This window comes from Jaculus jaculus, chromosome 9 (genome assembly GCF_020740685.1).
Source record: "Jaculus jaculus isolate mJacJac1 chromosome 9, mJacJac1.mat.Y.cur, whole genome shotgun sequence".
In the NCBI taxonomy this organism is placed as follows: domain Eukaryota; kingdom Metazoa; phylum Chordata; class Mammalia; order Rodentia; family Dipodidae; genus Jaculus; species Jaculus jaculus.
Genome location: NC_059110.1, coordinates 119,175,019 through 119,194,304, shown reverse-complemented (window position 1 = coordinate 119,194,304; position 19,286 = coordinate 119,175,019). Strand labels below are relative to the sequence as shown.

The following is a 19,286-nucleotide window of genomic DNA, read 5'->3' as shown; positions in this document are numbered from 1 at the left end:
TTTTATGTTTTTACTTTACATGATTCAGTCATTTTTGCTTACCACTTAAACTGGAAATTCAACATGAACAATCTTGCCTGTGAGCTTCTTAACAGACACCAGCAAACCCACCCTTGTGCACTATCTGCTGGGCTTTGTCTGAAGGACCGTTTACGAGCTGGCTCTCCTCCAGCTGGCCCTGAGCTCACCATGTAGCCCAGGCTGGCCTCCAGCCCCATGGCCCTGCCTCTGCCTCTGCCTCCAGAGTGTTCGGATCAGAGGTTTGTGCCACCATGCCCGGCTACTACATACATATTTGTCCTCTCTCTCTCTCTCTCTCTCTCTCTCTCTTTTTCTCCCTCTGTGATTGACTGTAAATCCTTTGGTAGCAGAGTATAAGTCTTAACAGTTTAAAGTCCCCAATCAGTGTGGTGGAATGCACCTATCACCTCAGCCCTTGGAAAGTTATAGCAGGAGGATCATAAGTTTAAGACCAGCATGGGCAACAGAACAAGACCCTGTCTCAAAAAGGGGGGGGGGGTGGAGAGATGGCTTAGCTGTTAAAACACTTGCCTGCAAAGCATAATGATCCGAGTTCAATTCCCCAGTGCCCATGTAAAACCAGATGTATAAGGTGGCACATGCATCTAGAGTTCATTTGCAGCAGCTCGAAGCCCTGGCATGCCCATTTTCTCTTTCTCTTTGTCTCTCTCCTCTCTATCTCTCTGATTACAAATAAATAAATACAAAGGGTTGGGGATATGGCTCAGCATTTATGAATTCTTGCCACTTAAACATGGGGACCTTTCTGCCAGAGACTGCCAAGTTTAGCTCCCCAGAACCCATATGAAAAGCTGAGCATGGGCTGGGGCAGTGGTTCGGCAGTCAAAGACACTTACTGGGGCTGGAGAGATGGCATTGTGGTTAAGCGCTTGCCTGTGAAGCCTAAGGACCCCGGTTCGAGGCTTGGTTCCCCAGGTCCCACGTTAGCCAAATGCACAAGGGGGCGCACGCGTCTGGAGTTCGTTTGCAGAGGCTGGAAGCCCTGGCGCGCCCATTCTCTCTCTCTCCCTCTACCTGTCTTTCTCTCTGTGTCTGTTGCTCTCAAATAAATAAATAAATAAATTTTTTTTAAAAAAAAAAGACACTTACTGACAAAACCTGCCAGCCACATAAAGCGTAGAGCCCACATAAAGGCAGATGCACACAGTGACACATGAGTCTGGGGTTCGTTTGCAGTGGCAAAAGACCCTGACATGCCCATATTCATTCTCTTCCACCCCCTCTCTCAAAAAAGAATAATATAGAAGATTTCTTGACAAAGAAACTGCTCAGCAGAATTTGGGCAGGGGGGTGAGAGGAAGTCTATATGTGCAACCTTTTGATTAAATAATCAAATTTAAAAATAAAAAGTAAATTTTTAAAAAGCTGGACATGGGATGGAGAGATGGCTTATCAGTTAAGGCACTGGCCTGAGAAGCCTAAGGACCCATATTCAACTCTTCAGCTCACACATAGGTAAGCCAGATGCTCAAGGTGATGCAAGTGCACAAGATGGTACGTATATCTGGAGCTCAATTACAGTGGCTGGAGGCCCTGGCACACCAATTCTCTCTGTCCCCCATTTAAAAAAAAAAAAAGGCCAGTCTGTTTGGCTTGCCTCAAAAAAAACAAAAAAGCTGGTCATGGCCAAGCACTTCTGTAACCCCAGTCCGCTTACTGAAGGACAGCAGTTCCGTGTTAAGGGGAGACCCCATTTCAAGGGAGCACGTGGATGAATGATAACGACACCAGAAGTTCTCCTCTGGCCCCAGCACACACACACACACACACACACACACACACACACACACACACGCACACGGGCACACACCTCTGCGCATACACTACACATCACACAAGCACAAAGTGTCCCCGGTCCCCCCGCAATGGCAGAAGGGTACCAGATGGAGTGCTGACCCCTCCTGGTCCCAAGCCCCAGGGCATCACGGGGACGGTGCTGAACAGTCTCCCCCTCCCCAGTGGCCGCCCTGCAGACCGAGTTGGAGAACCTGGCTCTGCACGTCTTCTACATGCAGAACATAGACCAGGACGTGCGCGATGACATCCGCGTCATGAAGCAGGTGGTGAAGAAGACCGAGATGGAGAGAATGCGCGCAGAGGTGGAGAAGAGAAAGCAGGTGTGCTCTGTCACCATGGGCCTGAGGTTCTCCGGGAAGGAACCTGACCTTGCCACTCCCCAAACGTCTCCACTTGGGAAAGGGTTGCTAGAGAATTGTCATGAGGTGTGGGTGGCTCCTCACGGCCCCTCTTCTGCTTCCAGGACCTGTTTGTGGACCAGCTCACCACGCGGGCTCACCTGCTGGAAGAAAACATCTCTGTGTTGGAGGCTCAGTACATTGCCCAAGCTGAGGATACCCGGATCCTAAGGAAAGCAGTGAGCGAGGTAAGAGCATCTCCCCAGCGTCTACACTCGGGCTGACAGACTCTCCTGGACAGCGCCAATGTGCCTGTTAGCGAGTGCCTGCCACAAGCTGGGTCCACAGCTGGTCAGTAAGCTGCTCTGTACATCTGCACATCTCCAGAATCTGAGAATCCTGGACCATGGCCATGTGGGTCTCCAGGAGATATGAGCTGACTGATGGCCAGTGGGTGGGTGGCAGGACCTACCAGGAAGTCAGGAATTCTATTCTCTTCTGGCACTTCCGGTGCTGACTTTACCTACGTTGGCCTCTTCCTCGAAGGACTGAGGTCTTGTTGACAGATCTCAGCACTGTGGGCAGCATTGTTTCCAGGCAGTGTCTGCCTCTGTGCTCCGTGTAGAAGCAGAGCTCAGAAGTCATTCCCTGTGGGTCCATGCTCAGCTCCTGGAACTAACATCAGGAGCCTTTTTTTTTTTTTTTTTTTTTTTTTGCTTTAAATGTGTGTGTATGTGTGTGTGTGTATATACATACATATATATATATATATATATATATATATATATATATATATAATTTATTTATAAGAGAGAACAGGTGTTCTAGGCCCTGCAAATTGACTCCAGATGCATGTACAGATGCATCTGGCTTTGTGTGGACTGGGGAATCAAACCCAGGCTGGCAGGCTATACAAGTAAACATGTTTAACCACTGAGCCATCTTCCCAGCCCAAGAATGTACCCCCCTCCCCTCATAAGTATAGTCCAGGCTGACCTGAAATTTACTATGCAGTCTCAGGCTGGCCTTGAACTCATATTGATCCTCCTACCTCTGCCTCCTGAGTATTAGGATTATGTGCACCACCGTATTTATGTGCACCACCGTACCCAGTGACTGTTCTCTTTAAACCCAGGAGTCACCATCCACATTGGCCAGTGTAGGGAAGGCTCAGAGGACACAGTAAACTTGAAAGGGCACTTGGTCCCAGGTTGGGGCAAGAGTGAGGACTCACCTCCTGCCTAGGTGTCAGAATCTGTATCTCGGGGTGAAAACCATTTTTTGAATCAGCAAAATGATTCTTGACTTTATCTGGAAATTAAGAGTTGTTTTAGAAGGGAGGATTCCCAGAGGAGCTGACTGTCCCAGTCTGCCTAGTACTGAAGGCTTCTCGGGACATCTATCCTTCCCTGGTAACCTGGCAGAGTCCGTAGCAAACTGGGACCTGGGTCACCCTGGTGCTGTCCTGCCAAGTTTTCAAATAAACCACAAAGCTCTTGGACACTACAGCAATATGCTACTGGACCCAATATTTGACGACCAGCCGCTAGCACCCACAGAGCCCCAAACCAGTCCAGTTTCCATGAAATTTAGTACAAGTTTGCTGAGGAGAAATGACTTATGTATTTGAAGGGGTTGGAACCCTTGGTTAACCATTTGGGGAAAAGATTAAATCTTTTCCTCATACCAGTTACTAAAGTGAGTTACAGATAAAATCAAGTATTTGATGGAGGGGAGGATTCCAGAAGAAGCCAGTTCCTAAAGTGAATTACAGATGGAATCAAATATCTAAACGGGGTACTAGAAGAAACAAGAGGAAGGCAGGTACCCGATCTTGTTGACGAGGCCCGTCCAAGCATCCCACACGAGCAGAGCCCTAACAGAGCTGGGTGGAGGCTGCACATCACAACGAGCAGACCTGTATAGATAAGGACAGAATAAAGAGAGGGGGCGTCCAGGAGACAGACTCCCAGCAGCTGCTGGGTTGGGGCTGTCTTGGTCCTTCCCACTGGCCGCGCAGTACCACGACCCCAGAAGTTACCAAGGAAAGAGGTTGGGCTTGGCTCATGGTCCAGTCCAAGGGCGAGGGCCACATCTATTAGGGCCTGGCTGGAGGGTCTCAGGGCGGCCCAGCACATCGTGTCATGGAGAACAGGGAGTGGGTGACCACCTAGCCAAGCAGGCTTTTCTAGATAAAAGCCCTCCATTAGCCCACTAACCCGCCCGTGGGAACAGAGCCCTAACAGCCTTTTAGAGACTGGTGCCACTTCTTCCCATCTCATGGTGGGGGTTCAGTTTCACGATGAGTTTGGGAAGGGCAGACTCATCCACAGCGCAGCAGAGGTGCAAGGAGGCCCTGAGGCCCACAAAGTGCCACCCAGCTCTTACTGCAATGGCGGCATTGGCATGATGCCTAGCCAGAGTTTCTTCTTTCTTTAAGTCCATCGGTACCTTTGACCTTCTCCGTGGGATTCAGGGCTCTGCTCAGCTTTCCTCCCAGCACCCATAACAGTTCCAGGGTCATGGCTGGCACAGTGCCCACTCCTCACGTGAACCAGCAAGAAGCTACCATAGGGAAGGCTGAGGCTCCAAGCCCCTTGCCAAGCTGGCTACTAGTGAAGGAACCGGAGGGCCACCAGGGTCTCCATGTAACTGTCAGAGTTTCAGCCAAGACCCCCAGTCAGCCCACTCACTATTGGTCCTCACTCCAAGGAAGTGACGACATGGGCATGCCAGTAATGTTTTTAAATATTTTGTTTATTTACAAGCAGATGGATACAGAGAGAGAGAGAGAGAGAGAGAGAGAGAGAGAGAGAGAGAGAGAGAGAGGGAGCGCCAGGGCCTCTAGTCACTGTAAATGAACTGTAGATGCATGTGCCACTTTGTGCATCTGGCTGTACATGGGTACCAGGAAATCAAACCCAGGTTGACAGGCTTTGCAGGCAAGCACCTTAACTGATAAACCATCTCCCCAGCTCAAAGTAACATGGAAAGAGGTATGACATATGTTCTTTTTAAATCATTTTTATTTTTATTTATTTGTGAGCAGAGAGAGTGAGTATGGGGCATGCCAGGGCCTCTTGGGACTGTAAGCGAACTCCAGATGCATGCCCCACTTGGTTCCTCTGGCTTTACATGGGTCCTGGGGAATCAAGCCCAGGCCAGCAAGCTTTGCAAGCAAGTACCTTTAACCACTGAGCCATCTCCCCAGCTCCACTTAATACTTTTTTCGTAGAGGATACAAAGAACAGACACACACGCAGGCACACACACAGTCACACGCACGCACACACACACGCACTTCAGCAGTGCCTCGTCTATCTCAACCTGCACGTTGGTCAACAGAACCCGGCTCGCGGCCTCAGCACACACATGGGAAGGCGGCTCCTCACCTGCATGGCACCACAGGCCAGGTGAACAGGTGCCCGCCGGGATGTGGATCCCCACTTGCTGCTGTAGCTGGCACATGTGCACGCGCTGCTCACTAGCACAGAACAGAATGCTTAGCCTCTGACTCACCCAAATACAAAACGCCTCCCTGCTCATGGCATCGTGATCCCTGCCATTGTGTGCACTGCAATAACTGACCAAATGGGGGTTTAAAACTCCTGGTGGAGACAAGTGTCTCCAGGGGTGACCCTGCCTTCCTTCCTGTCTGGCACTGTGACTTTTTCCTATTTGGGATGTCCCATAGGGCAGTCACTCTGGACTCTACATTCCACGGGAAGATTCTCACGTTCCATTAGGAATTCTCTACCCACGTGTTCAGAAGGGAACCCAGAATAAACAGGATCGAGGCTGGGCTGGCAGACAGACATTCAAAATACTTTTTTTGCTCTCAAATATTTTTTTTTTATTTATTTGAGAGAGGGAGAAAAGGAGGCAGATAGAGAATGAGCCTGCCAGGGCCTCCAGCCACTGCAAACAAACTCCAAATGCATGCACCACCTTGTGCATCTGGCTTAAGTGGGTGCTAGGGAATTAAACCTGAGTCCTTAGGCTTTGCAGGCAAGTGCCTTAATTGCTAAGCCATCTCTCCAGCCCCAAAATTTTATTTATTTACTTATTTGAGAAAATGGGCACACCAGGGCCTTTGCAAATGACCTGCAGATGTATGCACCACCGTATGTTCCTGCCCTACATGGGTTCTGGGGACTCGAGCCTGGGTCTTTAGGCTTTGCAGGCAAGTGCCTTAACCACTAAGCCATCTCTCCAGCCCCAGACAGGCTCTTAAATCATTTGACTGCAAACCCAGGAAAGAGTTGCTGCCACTGTACCTGTGTCACATCTGGGGACATTGTTCTAGGTGAGGTGACGTGGCCAGAGCACACACAAGTGTCACACTGGGTCTGAGTCTGGGTAGCTGCAGCAACCTTACCCTTTGTGTCCGAGTATATGAACCCTTGGAGTAAATTCCAAGCCATCCACGACCCGGGCTGAGCCGTGTGCTCTGCTGGTCCCTGGCAGCCTCCATGTCACTCCAGAACATCCAACCTCAGCCCACCCTGCCTTCCCTCTGGATCTCCTTGTCCCCTAGCCCTGGGGGTCCTGCTACCCTCTCAAGGGAGGGCTGCCTCCCCGTGAGCCCTGGTCCACCATGACGCAGATGTTCCTCCTATGGCGTGGGCTCCTTATGGGCAGGGGTGTTGAGCCCTGCAGCTGGGGCGACCTCAGCCCCATCCATGACATTCAACAGGCCCTGCCTTGGTGTCCAGTTTTCTGACCATTGTCACCCTCCTCCTTCCCAGCCCCCAGCACTCAGCTCCACAGTCCCAGAGGCTCACACGGGGCCCAGGTCTGCCCTTCAAAACGAAGCTCAGTTTCCTCTTGTTCCTCTTCTGAGTGTGGATTAAGAGAAGTGACGGTGGGCTGCTGAGAAGTGGGCTATAGAAAGTGGACCCTGGCATCCACCATGCCTGTGTGTTGTAATTACCTTCCTGCTGCTGAGACAAAGCGCCCAGTCAAGAGCAGCTGATGGGAGGGGGGCTGGGGTTAAGGTTAAGGCGCTTGCCTACAAAGGCTGGCAACCAGGTTTGACTCCCCAGTATCCACATAAAGCCAGATGCACAATGTGGCGCATGCATCTGGAGTTCATTTGCATCAGCTGGAGGCCCTGGTGACCCATTCTCTCTCTCTCTCTCCCCCATCTCTCTCTGCCTGCAAATAAATAAATAAATATTAAAAAATAGAAAATTGAACCAGGTATGGTGGGTGCACACCTTTAATCCCACACTCGGAAGGCAGAGATAGGAGAATCACTGGGAGTTCAAGGCCAGCCTGAGGCTACAAGTGAATTCCAGGTCTGCCTGGGCTAGAGTAAGACCCTATCTCAAAAAAAATAATAATAATAATAATTAATTAAAAAATTTAAAGTAGCTGATGAGAGGAAAGTTTTTATTTTGGCTTACAGTCTTGAGGGGAAACTCCATGAGGGCAGGGGAAAGCATGGCGTGAGCAGAGGCCGGACATCACCTCTGCCACAGCAGGTGGAAAACAGCAGCAAGAGAGTGGGCCAACCTCTGGCAAAAGGAAGCTGGCTGGGCTGGACAGATGTTTCAGTGGTTAAGGTGCTTGCCTGCAAAGCCTAAAGACCCAGGCTCAGCTCCCCAGGACCGACATAAGCCAGGTGTACAAAGTAGCTCATGCATCTGGAGTTTGCAGTGACTGGAGGCCCTTGCATACCTATTATCTCTTTCTCAAATAAATAAATAAAAATAAAAGTAATTTTTTAATAAAAAGGAAGCTGGCCATAACACCCCTAAGACACTCCCCAATAGCACACCTCCTCTAGCAAGGTTCCACCCCCCGAGTTGCCATCAGCTGCGGACCAAGCATTCAGAACACATGCGTTTATGGGGGAACATGCGACTCAAACCACCACCCTGTGGCTCACCCCTGCTGCCTGTGACCCACCTTTACCACAGGCCATCACAGAGATTGATGCCATCAGTATGGAGAAGAAACGCATTCTGCAGCAATGGGCCACCAGCTTGGTGGGCATGAAACATCGAGACGAGGCATACAGGACTGTGCTGGAGGCACTCAGGTACCACCCCAGGGAGGCACCACCCAGGGTACAAGGAGACAGAGCAGCATGGGGCCTGGCAGGGCAGAGCAGGACCCCTTCACCTGAGCACCAAGGGGTCCTGCAGCCCAGCTTCTGCCCCAAGAGCTCCTCACTGTGCCCCAACACTCTCTAGAACCGGGAGCAACTTAGTCTTCCAGCCCAAATGTCTAGGCAGGGTAACAGAGAGAGAAAGAGAAAAGGTGTTTATCAGTGAAAAATAAAGCTATACCTTTGATCAGTTACCCACCAGAGCCCAGCCTTTCCCAACTGTTCTTCCAAGAGCTGCATTCCAGCTAAAGTCCTGCTTTAGTTCCCAGATATGCACAAGAGAGGCCATGAGGGGGGCCTGGGTCAGAAGTTGGAAGCAGGAGGGTCTCCTTGATTCCGGCTCCTGGCTCCCATCTTGCTGGCTGAGCTTTCCCTCTGGCTGGTGCTTGTGGCCTCCAGGGAACAACTGGCTTCCGCCAGGTCACTAGGCCCTGGCCCACAGGGAGAAGGGACTTTCTTCCTGGTCCCAGGCAGGGAGGGGTGCGCAGCTAAGCTCTTAGCACTTGCCTAGTACGCACAGGGCCTGAGTTTTCATCCCTAGCATGGAAAGAAAACAAAACTGAGGCGTGTTTATTGCTTGCTTTTAAAAATAAGACATTTTAAAAGAGAGACTGATTGAGATGGGGAGGGGATATGATGGAGAATGGAGTTTCAAAGGGGAAAGTGGGGGGAAGGAAGGTATTGTCATGGGATACTTTTTCTAATCATGGAAGTTGTTAATAAAATTTTTAAAAAAAGAAAGAAAAAAATTACAAAAAATAAGACATTTTTAAAAATATTTTTATTGGACTGGAGGGATGGCTTGGCGGTTAAGGCATTTGCCTGCAAAGCCAAAGGACCCAGGTTCGATTCCCCAGGACCCACGTTAGCCAGATGCACAGGGGGCACACACATCTAGACTTCATTTGCAGTGGCTGGAGGCCCTGGTGCACCCATTCTCTCTCTCTCTCTCTCTCTCTCTCTTTCTCTCTCTCTCCCCCCCTTTCTCTGTTGAGTAAATAAATAAATAAAATATAAAATACTTTTTAAAAATTTATTTATTTATGTATTTGAGAGAACAAGTATAGGCACACCAGGGCCTCTGGTGCCTACAAAAGAACTCCAGACACATGCACCACACTGCGAATCTGGCTTTATGTGGGTCCTGGGGAATAGAACCCTGGTCAGCAGGCTTTTCAAGCAAGTGCCTTTAACCACTGAGCCATCTCCCCAGTCCAAAATAAGACATAAGACATTTTATGTGAACAGTAATGGATTTAAATTTTTTTAATTTCTTTTCATCAACAATATAAAGCCAACAACAGCTTGGTAGAATGGCTCAGGGAAATGCCTGAAGATGTTTCTCATTTTCAATGCTCAGGTGGAAGTGAGGCCAGCTACAGCTGAATGCGGCCTTGTTCTTGCTGCCCACCTGCAGTTTGCCAGCCTGGTCCCTGTGCCTTGGCCAGCTGCTCCTGTGAGCGGTGTTGGCCGCCCCCGTAGCTGATGCTTCTCACCCGATCCTTCTATCACGTGATTGGCAGCCTGTCAACCTCAAAGAGGTCAAGGCCAGATCAGGTCAGGTTCTCTCAGTCTGCCCTCCACGGCTTATGGCCTGAGCCTGTGCCACATCCCAGGTGGTGGCAACAGCTCGATGGCATTGTCACTGTCAGCTCTCTCATACCCTCACGAATCCTCTCTGCACAGTCTCCCTGGCCTCCTTCCATGTTGTCTCTAGCTGGTTTGGCCATGCCATTCTTGGGACAGATAAGATAGCAGCTCAGTTACAGACACAGTAAAATCACAAGCCATGCCGCCTCCTCCTCCCCACCCCACAAGCCTTCAATATCCTGCCCACAGCACAGCTCCGGGTGTCCTGGGTCACCCCATCTGTCCCTGCAGCCCTGAGGGCACGGGTGGTGTCTCCCCTCTTGCCTTGTACCACACAGCGTGCCATCTGTGCCTCACATCTTTCACTTAACAAGGTGCCCTGCAGCTCTCCCAAGGAAGCAGCGCAGTCACCGCCTGCGGCTTGCTGAGATGCCTCTGGGCTCTGGGCGATCCACACAGTGCGACTTGGAACCACTCTGCACCACTGGGTCTGGGAATGCTCTGCTACCCAAGGAGCTAAGACTCTCAGGTGCCAGCAGCACGTGCACAGACATGAGCAGAGCATGCCCATCTGCAAGTGTTGCCCAAGAGGACTGTGACCTCCAGTGGCAGCTCAGAATCCCCTGACATCTGTCGTATTATCACCTGGCGGGTGGAGGCACTGGAAGTCTCAATCCTCTGTCCTGAGCTGGGGCATGGGCAGCAGTGGCAGAGGCATAGTTAGGGGAAAACAGCCACCCAGTGCAGCGGGCCCTGGTGTGGCCCCAGCAGAGTCTCAGTGGGTGTATTGTCGTTACCCCGTGACAGCGAGGATGGGGGCCAGTATGGGCAATTGATGGGAGCTGGCTTTCTTCTCCCTGTTGCCCAGCAGGAAGGGCCTAGTCACACCAGTGTCCCGTGTGCCCAGGGTCACCAGGAATCAGACTGCTGGCGAGGACAATTCAATGATGGAAAATCATCCTGTGAAAACTGTGTCCCCAGGCAGCAGGATGGCTCTGAGAGCGTGCAGTCCACGCTTCCCGCTCTGGAAGGCTGAGTTTGCCCCGGGCTGATGCTCACACGTGCTGATGTGGGTGGTGGAGCTGTGGGCGCTCTGCCGCCCCGCGCCTCAAGCTAAGATGCAGTCGCGTCCTGCTTTCCTGAGGGTAACCTGAGTCCTTGGAGTGCATGATTCCGAGGTGTTGACCATTGTCTCGGTCACAATTATTCACTTATCCTTGGCGATATGCTTTTTGTGTGTGCACGTGTGTGTGGCATATGTACATGCATGTACAGATGCATGCATGCACCCCATGCACACACATGCAGAGGCCAGAGGAGAACATCAGGTGATCTTCTCTGTATCTCTTCATATTGTTTCCTTGAGACAGGGTCTCTCAATGAACCCAGAGCTGCTGGTTTTCAGTCAGACTGGTTGGCCAGCAAGTCCCAGTAATTCTCCAGTATCCACTCCCTGCAGGACTGGAGTTACAGGGACACATGGCCATGCCCAACTTTTTACATAGGTGCTGGGGAATTGAACTCAGGGAGAATCAGGCCCTCTCAGGTCCTCACGCATATGCTTATCAAGTGCTGTTACGTGCTGAGCCATTTCCCCAGCTCCAGGGACACACTTTTAACATGATATAGTCACTAACTCCATAAAGATTATTTTCTACTGAGAGTTGGAGAGATTGCTCAGTGGTCAAGGCCCTTGTCTGCAAAGCCTAAGTACCCAAGCTCAATGGTTCAGTTCCCCAGTACCCACATGGAAACAGATGCACAGGGTGGCATATGCATCTGGAGTTCGTTTGCAGTGGCTGGAGGCCTTTGCATGCCCATTCTCCATCTCTCTCTCTCTCTCAAACAACAATATGAAATATTTAAAAATACGTTTTTTAAAAAGTTGATTTTCTATTGAGATTTGTTAATACAGGGTGTTTGCAAAAGGTCCAGGATTAGAAAGGTACTGGAGATGGGAGCCAGGCCCTTCCATGGGCTAGGCAAGCACTTGACCCCTGAGTAACATCCCAGCCCTAAAAATAACTTTCATCAAAGATGAGTAAGGGGGCTGGAGAGATGGCTTAGTGGTTAAGCGCTTGCCTGTGAAGTCTAAGGACCCCAGTTTGAGGCTTGATTCTCCAGGACCCACGTTTGCCAGATGCACAAAGGGGTCGCATGCATCTGGAGTTCGTTTGCAGTGGCTGGAAGCCCTGGCATGCCCATTTTCTCTCTCTCTCTCTCTCTCTCCTGCCTCTTTCTCTCTCTGTCACTCTCAAGTAAATAAAAATGAACAACAAAAAATTTTTTTAAAAAATGAGTAAGGCTGGGGATGTGGCTCAGGGGTCAAACGCTAGTTCGGCATGCAGACCCCAGGTTCCACCTCCAGCCCTGCCAAAAAGAATGAAAAAGAGAAAAGAAAAAAAAACAAAACAAGTGATCACACTGAAGGCACAGGAAAAGCAGAGAAGGGCTGGGCAACCCCATTCTCCACCTTCCACGCGGAAGCCCGGCTGCCCTCTTGGAGCACTGGCTGCGGCTCAGCCCACACGGCTCCTGGCTGCCGAGAGCCCTGCCGCACAGCTCGTAGTGGTTTCTTTTAGAATGGGGCATCTTTCTGTGGCAACTTTGGAACCTTACAAGGCTGCCCCTTCCCAGACATAAAAATGAGTCACTTGCTCAAGTTGAGAGGACCGTTTCTGTTCAAAACTGTGACGTGGGCGGTAGACACGGCTCAGCAGGAAGGCGCCTTGCTGCACCGGCGTGAGGGCCTGACCCCGAGGTCCATTCCCCAGCAGCTACCTAGACAGCTAGGCATGGCCATGGACACCCGTGACCCCAGTTCTGTGGGAAGCAGAGAATGACTGGGACTTGCTGGCCAGCCAGCCTGACCAAAACATGGCAGCTCTGGCTTCAGTGAGTGACTCTGTCTCAAGGAAACACATAGACGAGCAACGGAAGGACGTCTATGCTCTCCTCACCCCTGTAGGAGTGTGCAGCATGCATGCACCTGTGCCCACACATGCACACCCCACAGCACACACTTTGTGTGTGGACACAAAAAAGTGACATACAGAATTCGTCCTTTCTCAGAACACAGCTCAGCAAGTTATGGCTTTCTCAAGACACCCATGTTTCCTTCACGGCCACATCAGGACATAGGTGCTGAGGAATTGAACACAGACCAGGAGTCTCTGCAAGCAAGTGCCTTTAACCACTGAGCCAACTTCCCAGGCCCTTTAACAGTGTCTTTTAAAAAAAAAATTATGTATGTATTTATTTATTTGCAACGTGGGGAGGAAGAGGCAGATAGAGAGAGTGGGTGCACCAGGGCCTCCAGCCACTGCAGACGAACTCCCCTGTGGCCAGGCAACCCCGGTCTGCCTCCTGTGCCCATGATCTTACTGTCCCTCCAGTGTCCTGTGGGTGGGATCACACAGCATAGCTTTTGAGATGAGCTGTGCGGCAAGATGAGCCGCTAGGTCCTCATATTGCTGAGCCATGGTCCATCATAAGGATATGACCAAGCATTTGTCCACCAACTGATGGACATGTTGGTCACTTCCACTTTGGGGAGAAGGTAGATAAAGCTACTGGCTACTCAGTGCACTTCTCCTGTGGGCAAGTGTTTCTCCCAGGGAGCACCCACAAATGGCGTGTGTGCCTCTCTACAGGGCTGCTTCCCACGTGCATTTCGGGATTCTCCTGCCCCACTTCCTGCTTGCCATGGCTCATTGGGATCACAGAAGCATGTGCCACTTCACATCTGCCTTTACACAGGTGCTGAGGAATTGAACGCAGGCCAGGACTCTTTGCAAGCAAGTGCCTTTAACCACTGAGCCAACTTCCCAGGCCCTTTAATAGTATCTTTTTTTTTAACAAAATGTTTTATGTATTTATTTATTTATTTGAGATGTGGGGAGGAAGAGAGAGGAAGAGGCAGGTAGAGAGAATGGGTGCACCAGGGTCTCCAACCACTGCAAACGAACTCCAGACCCATGCGCCACCATGTGCATCTGGCTTACATGGGTACTGGGGAATCCAACCTGGATCCTTAGGCATCACAGGCAAGCGCCTTAAGTGTTAAGCCATCTCTCCAGCCCAACAGTGTGTTTTGAAAACTAGAAATTTTAAGTTTTTATGACATCAAACTTAGCACTTGTCTTTCTTTGCTGATTCACGCTTTTTTTTTTTTTAGCTATTTTTTTAAGCAAGCCCAACAGACTGGCCTTTTTTTTTCCCAATGTGAGAGAACGAGAGTGGGAGCCACAGTGTGTGAGAAAGAGAAAGAGAGAGAGAGAGAATTGGCGTGCCAGGGCCTCCAGCTGCTATAATCGAACTCCAAGCGTGTTCACCGCCTAGTGCACACATGTGAACTCCAAGCATGTTCACCGCCTAGTGCACACGTGCAAACTCCAAGCGCGTTCACCGCCTAGCGCACACGTGCGACCTAGCACACTTGCGCCACCTTGTGTCTGGCTTACGTGGAGAGCAGAACACGGGTCCTTAGGCTTCTCAAGCAAATGTCTTAACTGCTAAGCTATCTCTCCAGCCCTAGCTCACGCTTTTTATGTCTTCTAGAAGACATTTTTGCCTGAATCAGGATCATAAAGATTCTCTCCTTGCCTTTCCTGGTTTCAGTCCTTACACTTAGGCATACGGTATTTCCATTGTGTGGAGGCATGGGGGAAGGATAAGATACTGACGGTGGAGGGATGGAGGGAATGTTTTGCTACAGGAGAACTTCTTAGGATAAAACACAAAAACTTTGACTTCCATGGTCCAGGATCCATGTTTGCTGGCTGGTGCTGGAGACGGAACCCAGCTCCTCTTGCCCATGAGGCCAATGCTTCACCACTGAGCCATACCCCAACCGTCTGTTTCCTTTTTGGCTTTTTTTTTTTTTTCAAGACAGAATCTCACATTGCAGAGCTTGCTGACCTTTAACTTGCAGCAATCCCCCTGCCTCTGCTCCTTTGGTCTTGGATTGTAGGTCGTCACCATGCCCACTGCTTTTGATTTGTTGTTGTTGTTGAGACAGGATCTCACTAAGTTGTTCAGGCTGGACTTAAACTCTGTAACCCAAGCTGACCTTGAACTTATGATCCTCTGACCTCAGCCACCTGAGTAGCTGGGATGATGGGCTTGGACTGCCAGACGAGGCTTGGTGTCTGTATTCACAACCTAAGGTTAGCTACGAGCACTTCCACAGCAGTATGCTGAAGAGGAGGAAGAGCGTGTAAAGTGGGCCACACCTGAGGTGTACAGTCATACTGTGAGTTGAGGACTGTGACCTTCAGTTCACATCTTTGAGATTAGGGTAACATTCCTTCCTAGGACCATTGTCCCAATCAAGGAAGGTGGGCAGGTGAAGCCCCACCCTAGGCACAAAGCCCTTGTGTAATGTTCCTTCTTTTCCTCAGAGGTTCCATCCATGGTCCTATTAGAAAACAGAAGTCAGGGGCTGGAGAGCTGGCTTAGCAGTTGAGGCGCTTGCCTGCAAAGCCAAAGGACCCAGGTTCGATTCTCCAGGACCCACATAAGCCAGAGGCACAAGGTGGCGCATACGTCTGGAGTTCGTTTGCAGTTGCTGAAAGCACTGGTGTGCCCATTCTCTCTCTCTCTCTCTGGCTCCCTCCCTCCCTCCCTGTTTCTCTCTCTCTCAAATTAAAAAAAAAAAGAAAAAAGACAAGAAAACAGAAGTTAGGGCATGGATCTTGAGGCTGGGGAGACAGCTCAGGGGTTAAACACACTTTCTCTGCAAGCTTGTCAATGGAAATTTGAGCCCCAGCACCCTAATAAAGCCAAATACAAAGTGCCACAGGCACTCTTGATTGTGGGAGGTGAGGTCAGGAAAGCTCTGGAGCTCACAGGCTGAGCCCTGGGCATTCACAGAGACTGAGACCCTGCCTCAAATAAGGTGGAAGGAGAGCAGACAGCTTGAGGTTGTCCTCTGACCTCTGCATGGAGGGGCATGCATGCAGCCATACACCCACCAAATAAATAGAAAGATGGTAGGTAGGTAGGTAGGTAGGTAGGTAGATAGATAGGTGATAGGACAGAGAGAGAAAGAGGTGGGGCCTGTTGAAAATCTAGCTTCCAAATTTGTCTTCGCGTGTAGAACGCATTGAGCTAGATTCTTCCAGGCGCAGAACAGCTGTCTGCCCGTGCCTTGCCCGTGACTGGCTTTTTCGTCTCGGTCTCTGCAGTGAGTGTGAGCACCAGTCCAAGGCCATAGACAGCGAGCTCGACGGTTACAAGAAGTCCATCATGAAGGAGGAAGACAAGAACGAGAAGCTGGCCAGACTCCTGAACCACGTGGAAACAGAAGCCATGCTAATGCAGAAGCTGACAGCCCAGTGCGTGAGCAAGCAGGAGGCTCTGCAGAGCGAGTTCAACACCTACCGGCTCACCCTGCAGGAGACCGAGGAAATGCTGAGCAAGGGCCAGCAGGTGCGCCCGGTCACCGCCGCGCCTGCCGCACGTGCCCCCCTGGCCTCTGCGTTAGCTGGTGCGTCCTTCCTCCGCAGGAGCAGTTGGTGGTCATGAGCGAGCTGCAGGCCGTGCGCCAGGCCACCCGCTATGAGCTGGAGCTGCGGCACAAGATGGACAACGAGGTCATAGACAAGCTGCAGGAGCACGTGACCTCCAACAAGATGACCAAGTACTTCCAGCAGCTCCTGCATAAGCTGCAGAAGGAGAAGACCAACCTGGTAGGCAGCTGCCCTCCCCACCCAAAAGGGCTGTGTGGGGCAAGTGGCCCGGCGTGGCGTGGTGTGGGGAGCAGCAGCCCCCGTGAGCAAAGGCCCATTTTGCATTTTTTTTCTTTTTGAAGCAAACCCAACAGTGGCCTTTTTTTTTTTTTTTTTTTTTTTTTTTTTTTTTTTTATGAGAGAGAATGAGAGAAAGAGAGGGAGAGAAATGGCATGCCAGGGCCTCCAGCCACTGTAATCAAACTCCAAATGCATGCACCACCTTGTGTACATGTGCGACCTTGCGCTTGCCTCACCTTGTGCATCTGGCTTACGTAGGATCTGAGGAGTCAAACACAGGTCGTTAGCTTCACAGGCAAAAGCATCTTAACTGCTTTTTGCATTTTGCTTTTTTTTTTTTTTTTGAGTTGATGAAGCAATACAAAATTTTTTTAAATTAATTTTATTTATTTATGTTTGTGGTACAAGGAATTGGCTCTAGGCAAGCACTACACAACTTAGATACATCTCCAGCCCTACTTTTAGGGTTTTTTTTTTTAATTTTTTAAATTTTTTTTTTTTTTTTTTGAGAGAGAGAGAGGCAGAGAGAGTGAGTGAGTGGGTGCACCAGGGCCTCCAGTCACTGCAGACAAACTCCAGACGCATGCACCACCTTGTGCATCTGGCTTATACAGGTCCTGGGGAATCAAACCTGGGTCCTTAGGTTTCACAGGCAAGTGCCTTAACCACTAAGCCATTTCCCCAGTGCCCCCCACTTTTAGTTTTGAGCCAGGAACTCACTCAGTTGCCCAGATCGGCCCTGAATTCACTCCATAGCCACGCTGGCCTCCTGCCTTAGCCTCCAAGTAGGTGGGATGACAGGCCTGGGCCAGCAGGCCCAAATAACACTTTTTTAAAAATATATTTTATTTATTTATTTGAGAGAGAGAACGATGGGAGAGGGAGAGAGAGAGAATGGCACACCAGCCACTGCAAATGAACTCCAGATGCATGTGCCCCGTTGTGCATCTGGCTTACGTGGGATCTGGAGAGTCAAACTGGGATCCTTTGGCTTTACAGGCAAGCACCTTAACCGCTAAGCCATTTCTCCAGCCCAATACTTTCTTATTGTAGAATAGCTGGAGGGTTTACCTAGTGTATCAGCTACTTTCTTTTCTCTATATTTTATTTATTTATTTATTTATTTGAGAGAACAAGAGGCAGAGAGAGAGAGAAAGAAAGAAAGAGAGAATGAGCACACCAGGGCCTCCAGCCACTGCAAACGAACTCCAGACACACATGCCTCCTTGTGCATCTGGCTTACCTGGGTCCTGGAGAATCGAACCAGGGTCCTTTGGCTTTGCAGACAAATGCCTTAACCACTAAGCCACCCCTCCAGCCTTCTTGTTAGGGAATAAAAGGGCTTATTTCCCACTTAGTTTCCAGGGGAAGTGCAGCGTAGCTGGGAAACAACGGCAGGAGAAGGAAGCCATGCTCGTGGGCAGGGCAGCAGAGCAGTGTGACGCTGCCTGCTCAGCTCGCTCTCTCCTTCTCAGTGTGTCTTGGATCCCAGCCCATGGTGGGTCCTGATCTAGAAAATCCCTCTCATACATGCCAAGAAATTGGTTGGTTTCCATGATCATTCTAAACCCTGTCTAATTGACAACCAGAAATTAGCCATCACACCCAGCATATCTGAGGCCCTGGGATTCCATTCCCTAGCACAAAAACCAAGCAGACTGAGACGGACAAAAGACAAGAAAGAAGCAAATGAGACAGCTCCACAGCTCTGGCCTCACTGGTCCCTCCATCCAGCACGACACAGTCACGGTTACTCTGCATCTTCTCCTGCACGTTGCTCCAGACACACACATGCACAAACTCTCTCTCTCTCCCTCTCTCTCTCTCTCTCTCTCTCTCTCTCTCTCTCTCACACACACACACACACACACACACACACACACACACACACACGTCCTCATTCCAGCATTCACACAAACTCCTGCAAACACCCACACAGCATTGCACTCTTGTTATACATCTGGTTTTAGGTCCATTTTTATTAGTTTTATTGAACTGAGCTGTGCCACTGCGAGGAAAGTTCACACGCGAGGGGCGTGGCAGCGCGCAGCTCTCCTGCTGTTTGTGTTCCTTCATCACGACATGCAGCGCCTCTCTGCGCGCTGTGGCTGTCAGCCTAACCTGCACTTCCGGGGGACATCCACCGTGAGCGCTGCCTCTCGGCAGATCCTCAGGCTGCTTCTAGGTGTTCAAGATTATGAGCAGCTCCACCCCAAGCCCAGCTGAGAGTGTTTGGAGTCACTTCTGAGGACAAACTGCGGAGCCCGGATCCCAGGTGGGAGGGAGCGTGAGCACTTCAGAGGGTCGCCAGGCTGCCCGAGAACTTCACTTCGCCAAGGCTGGCCGCCCCGGGCCCGCTTCCACGGCACGGGGGTGAGGGGGGTCCTCCAGTGCTGGGTCAGTCGGAGCCGCAGCTGCGCACAGCTCTTTGTGCCCTTGGACGAGGGTTTAAAGCTTTCCTTCTTTGCGCCTTCCCACGGTGAGACCCTCTGGACTCGAACAAAACCCATCCCGGGGCACTGCAGCCTGTCCAAGCTAAGGACACGTGCCCTCTAGTGTAGCCTTTGTGTGTGTGCACGTGTGCGAATGCAGGCACATACGTGACGTGAAGTGCATGTGAGTGTGTGCGTGTGTGAGTGCAGGCGTACATGT

At 50.6% G+C, this 19,286-nt stretch overlaps 1 protein-coding gene across 1 annotated transcript in view; it reads left to right on the top strand.

Annotated features, from left to right (window-relative positions):
- Positions 1 to 19,286, top strand: part of Ccdc40 (coiled-coil domain containing 40) — a 63,184-nt gene that overhangs the window by 25,585 nt on the left and 18,313 nt on the right. Inside the window, exons 8-12 of the mRNA XM_045159564.1 lie at positions 2,002 to 2,159; positions 2,303 to 2,425; positions 8,102 to 8,223; positions 16,071 to 16,314; positions 16,392 to 16,574. Coding sequence (XP_045015499.1) covers positions 2,002 to 2,159; positions 2,303 to 2,425; positions 8,102 to 8,223; positions 16,071 to 16,314; positions 16,392 to 16,574 — 830 coding nt within the window. The remainder of the gene's footprint in view (positions 1 to 2,001; positions 2,160 to 2,302; positions 2,426 to 8,101; positions 8,224 to 16,070; positions 16,315 to 16,391; positions 16,575 to 19,286) is intronic.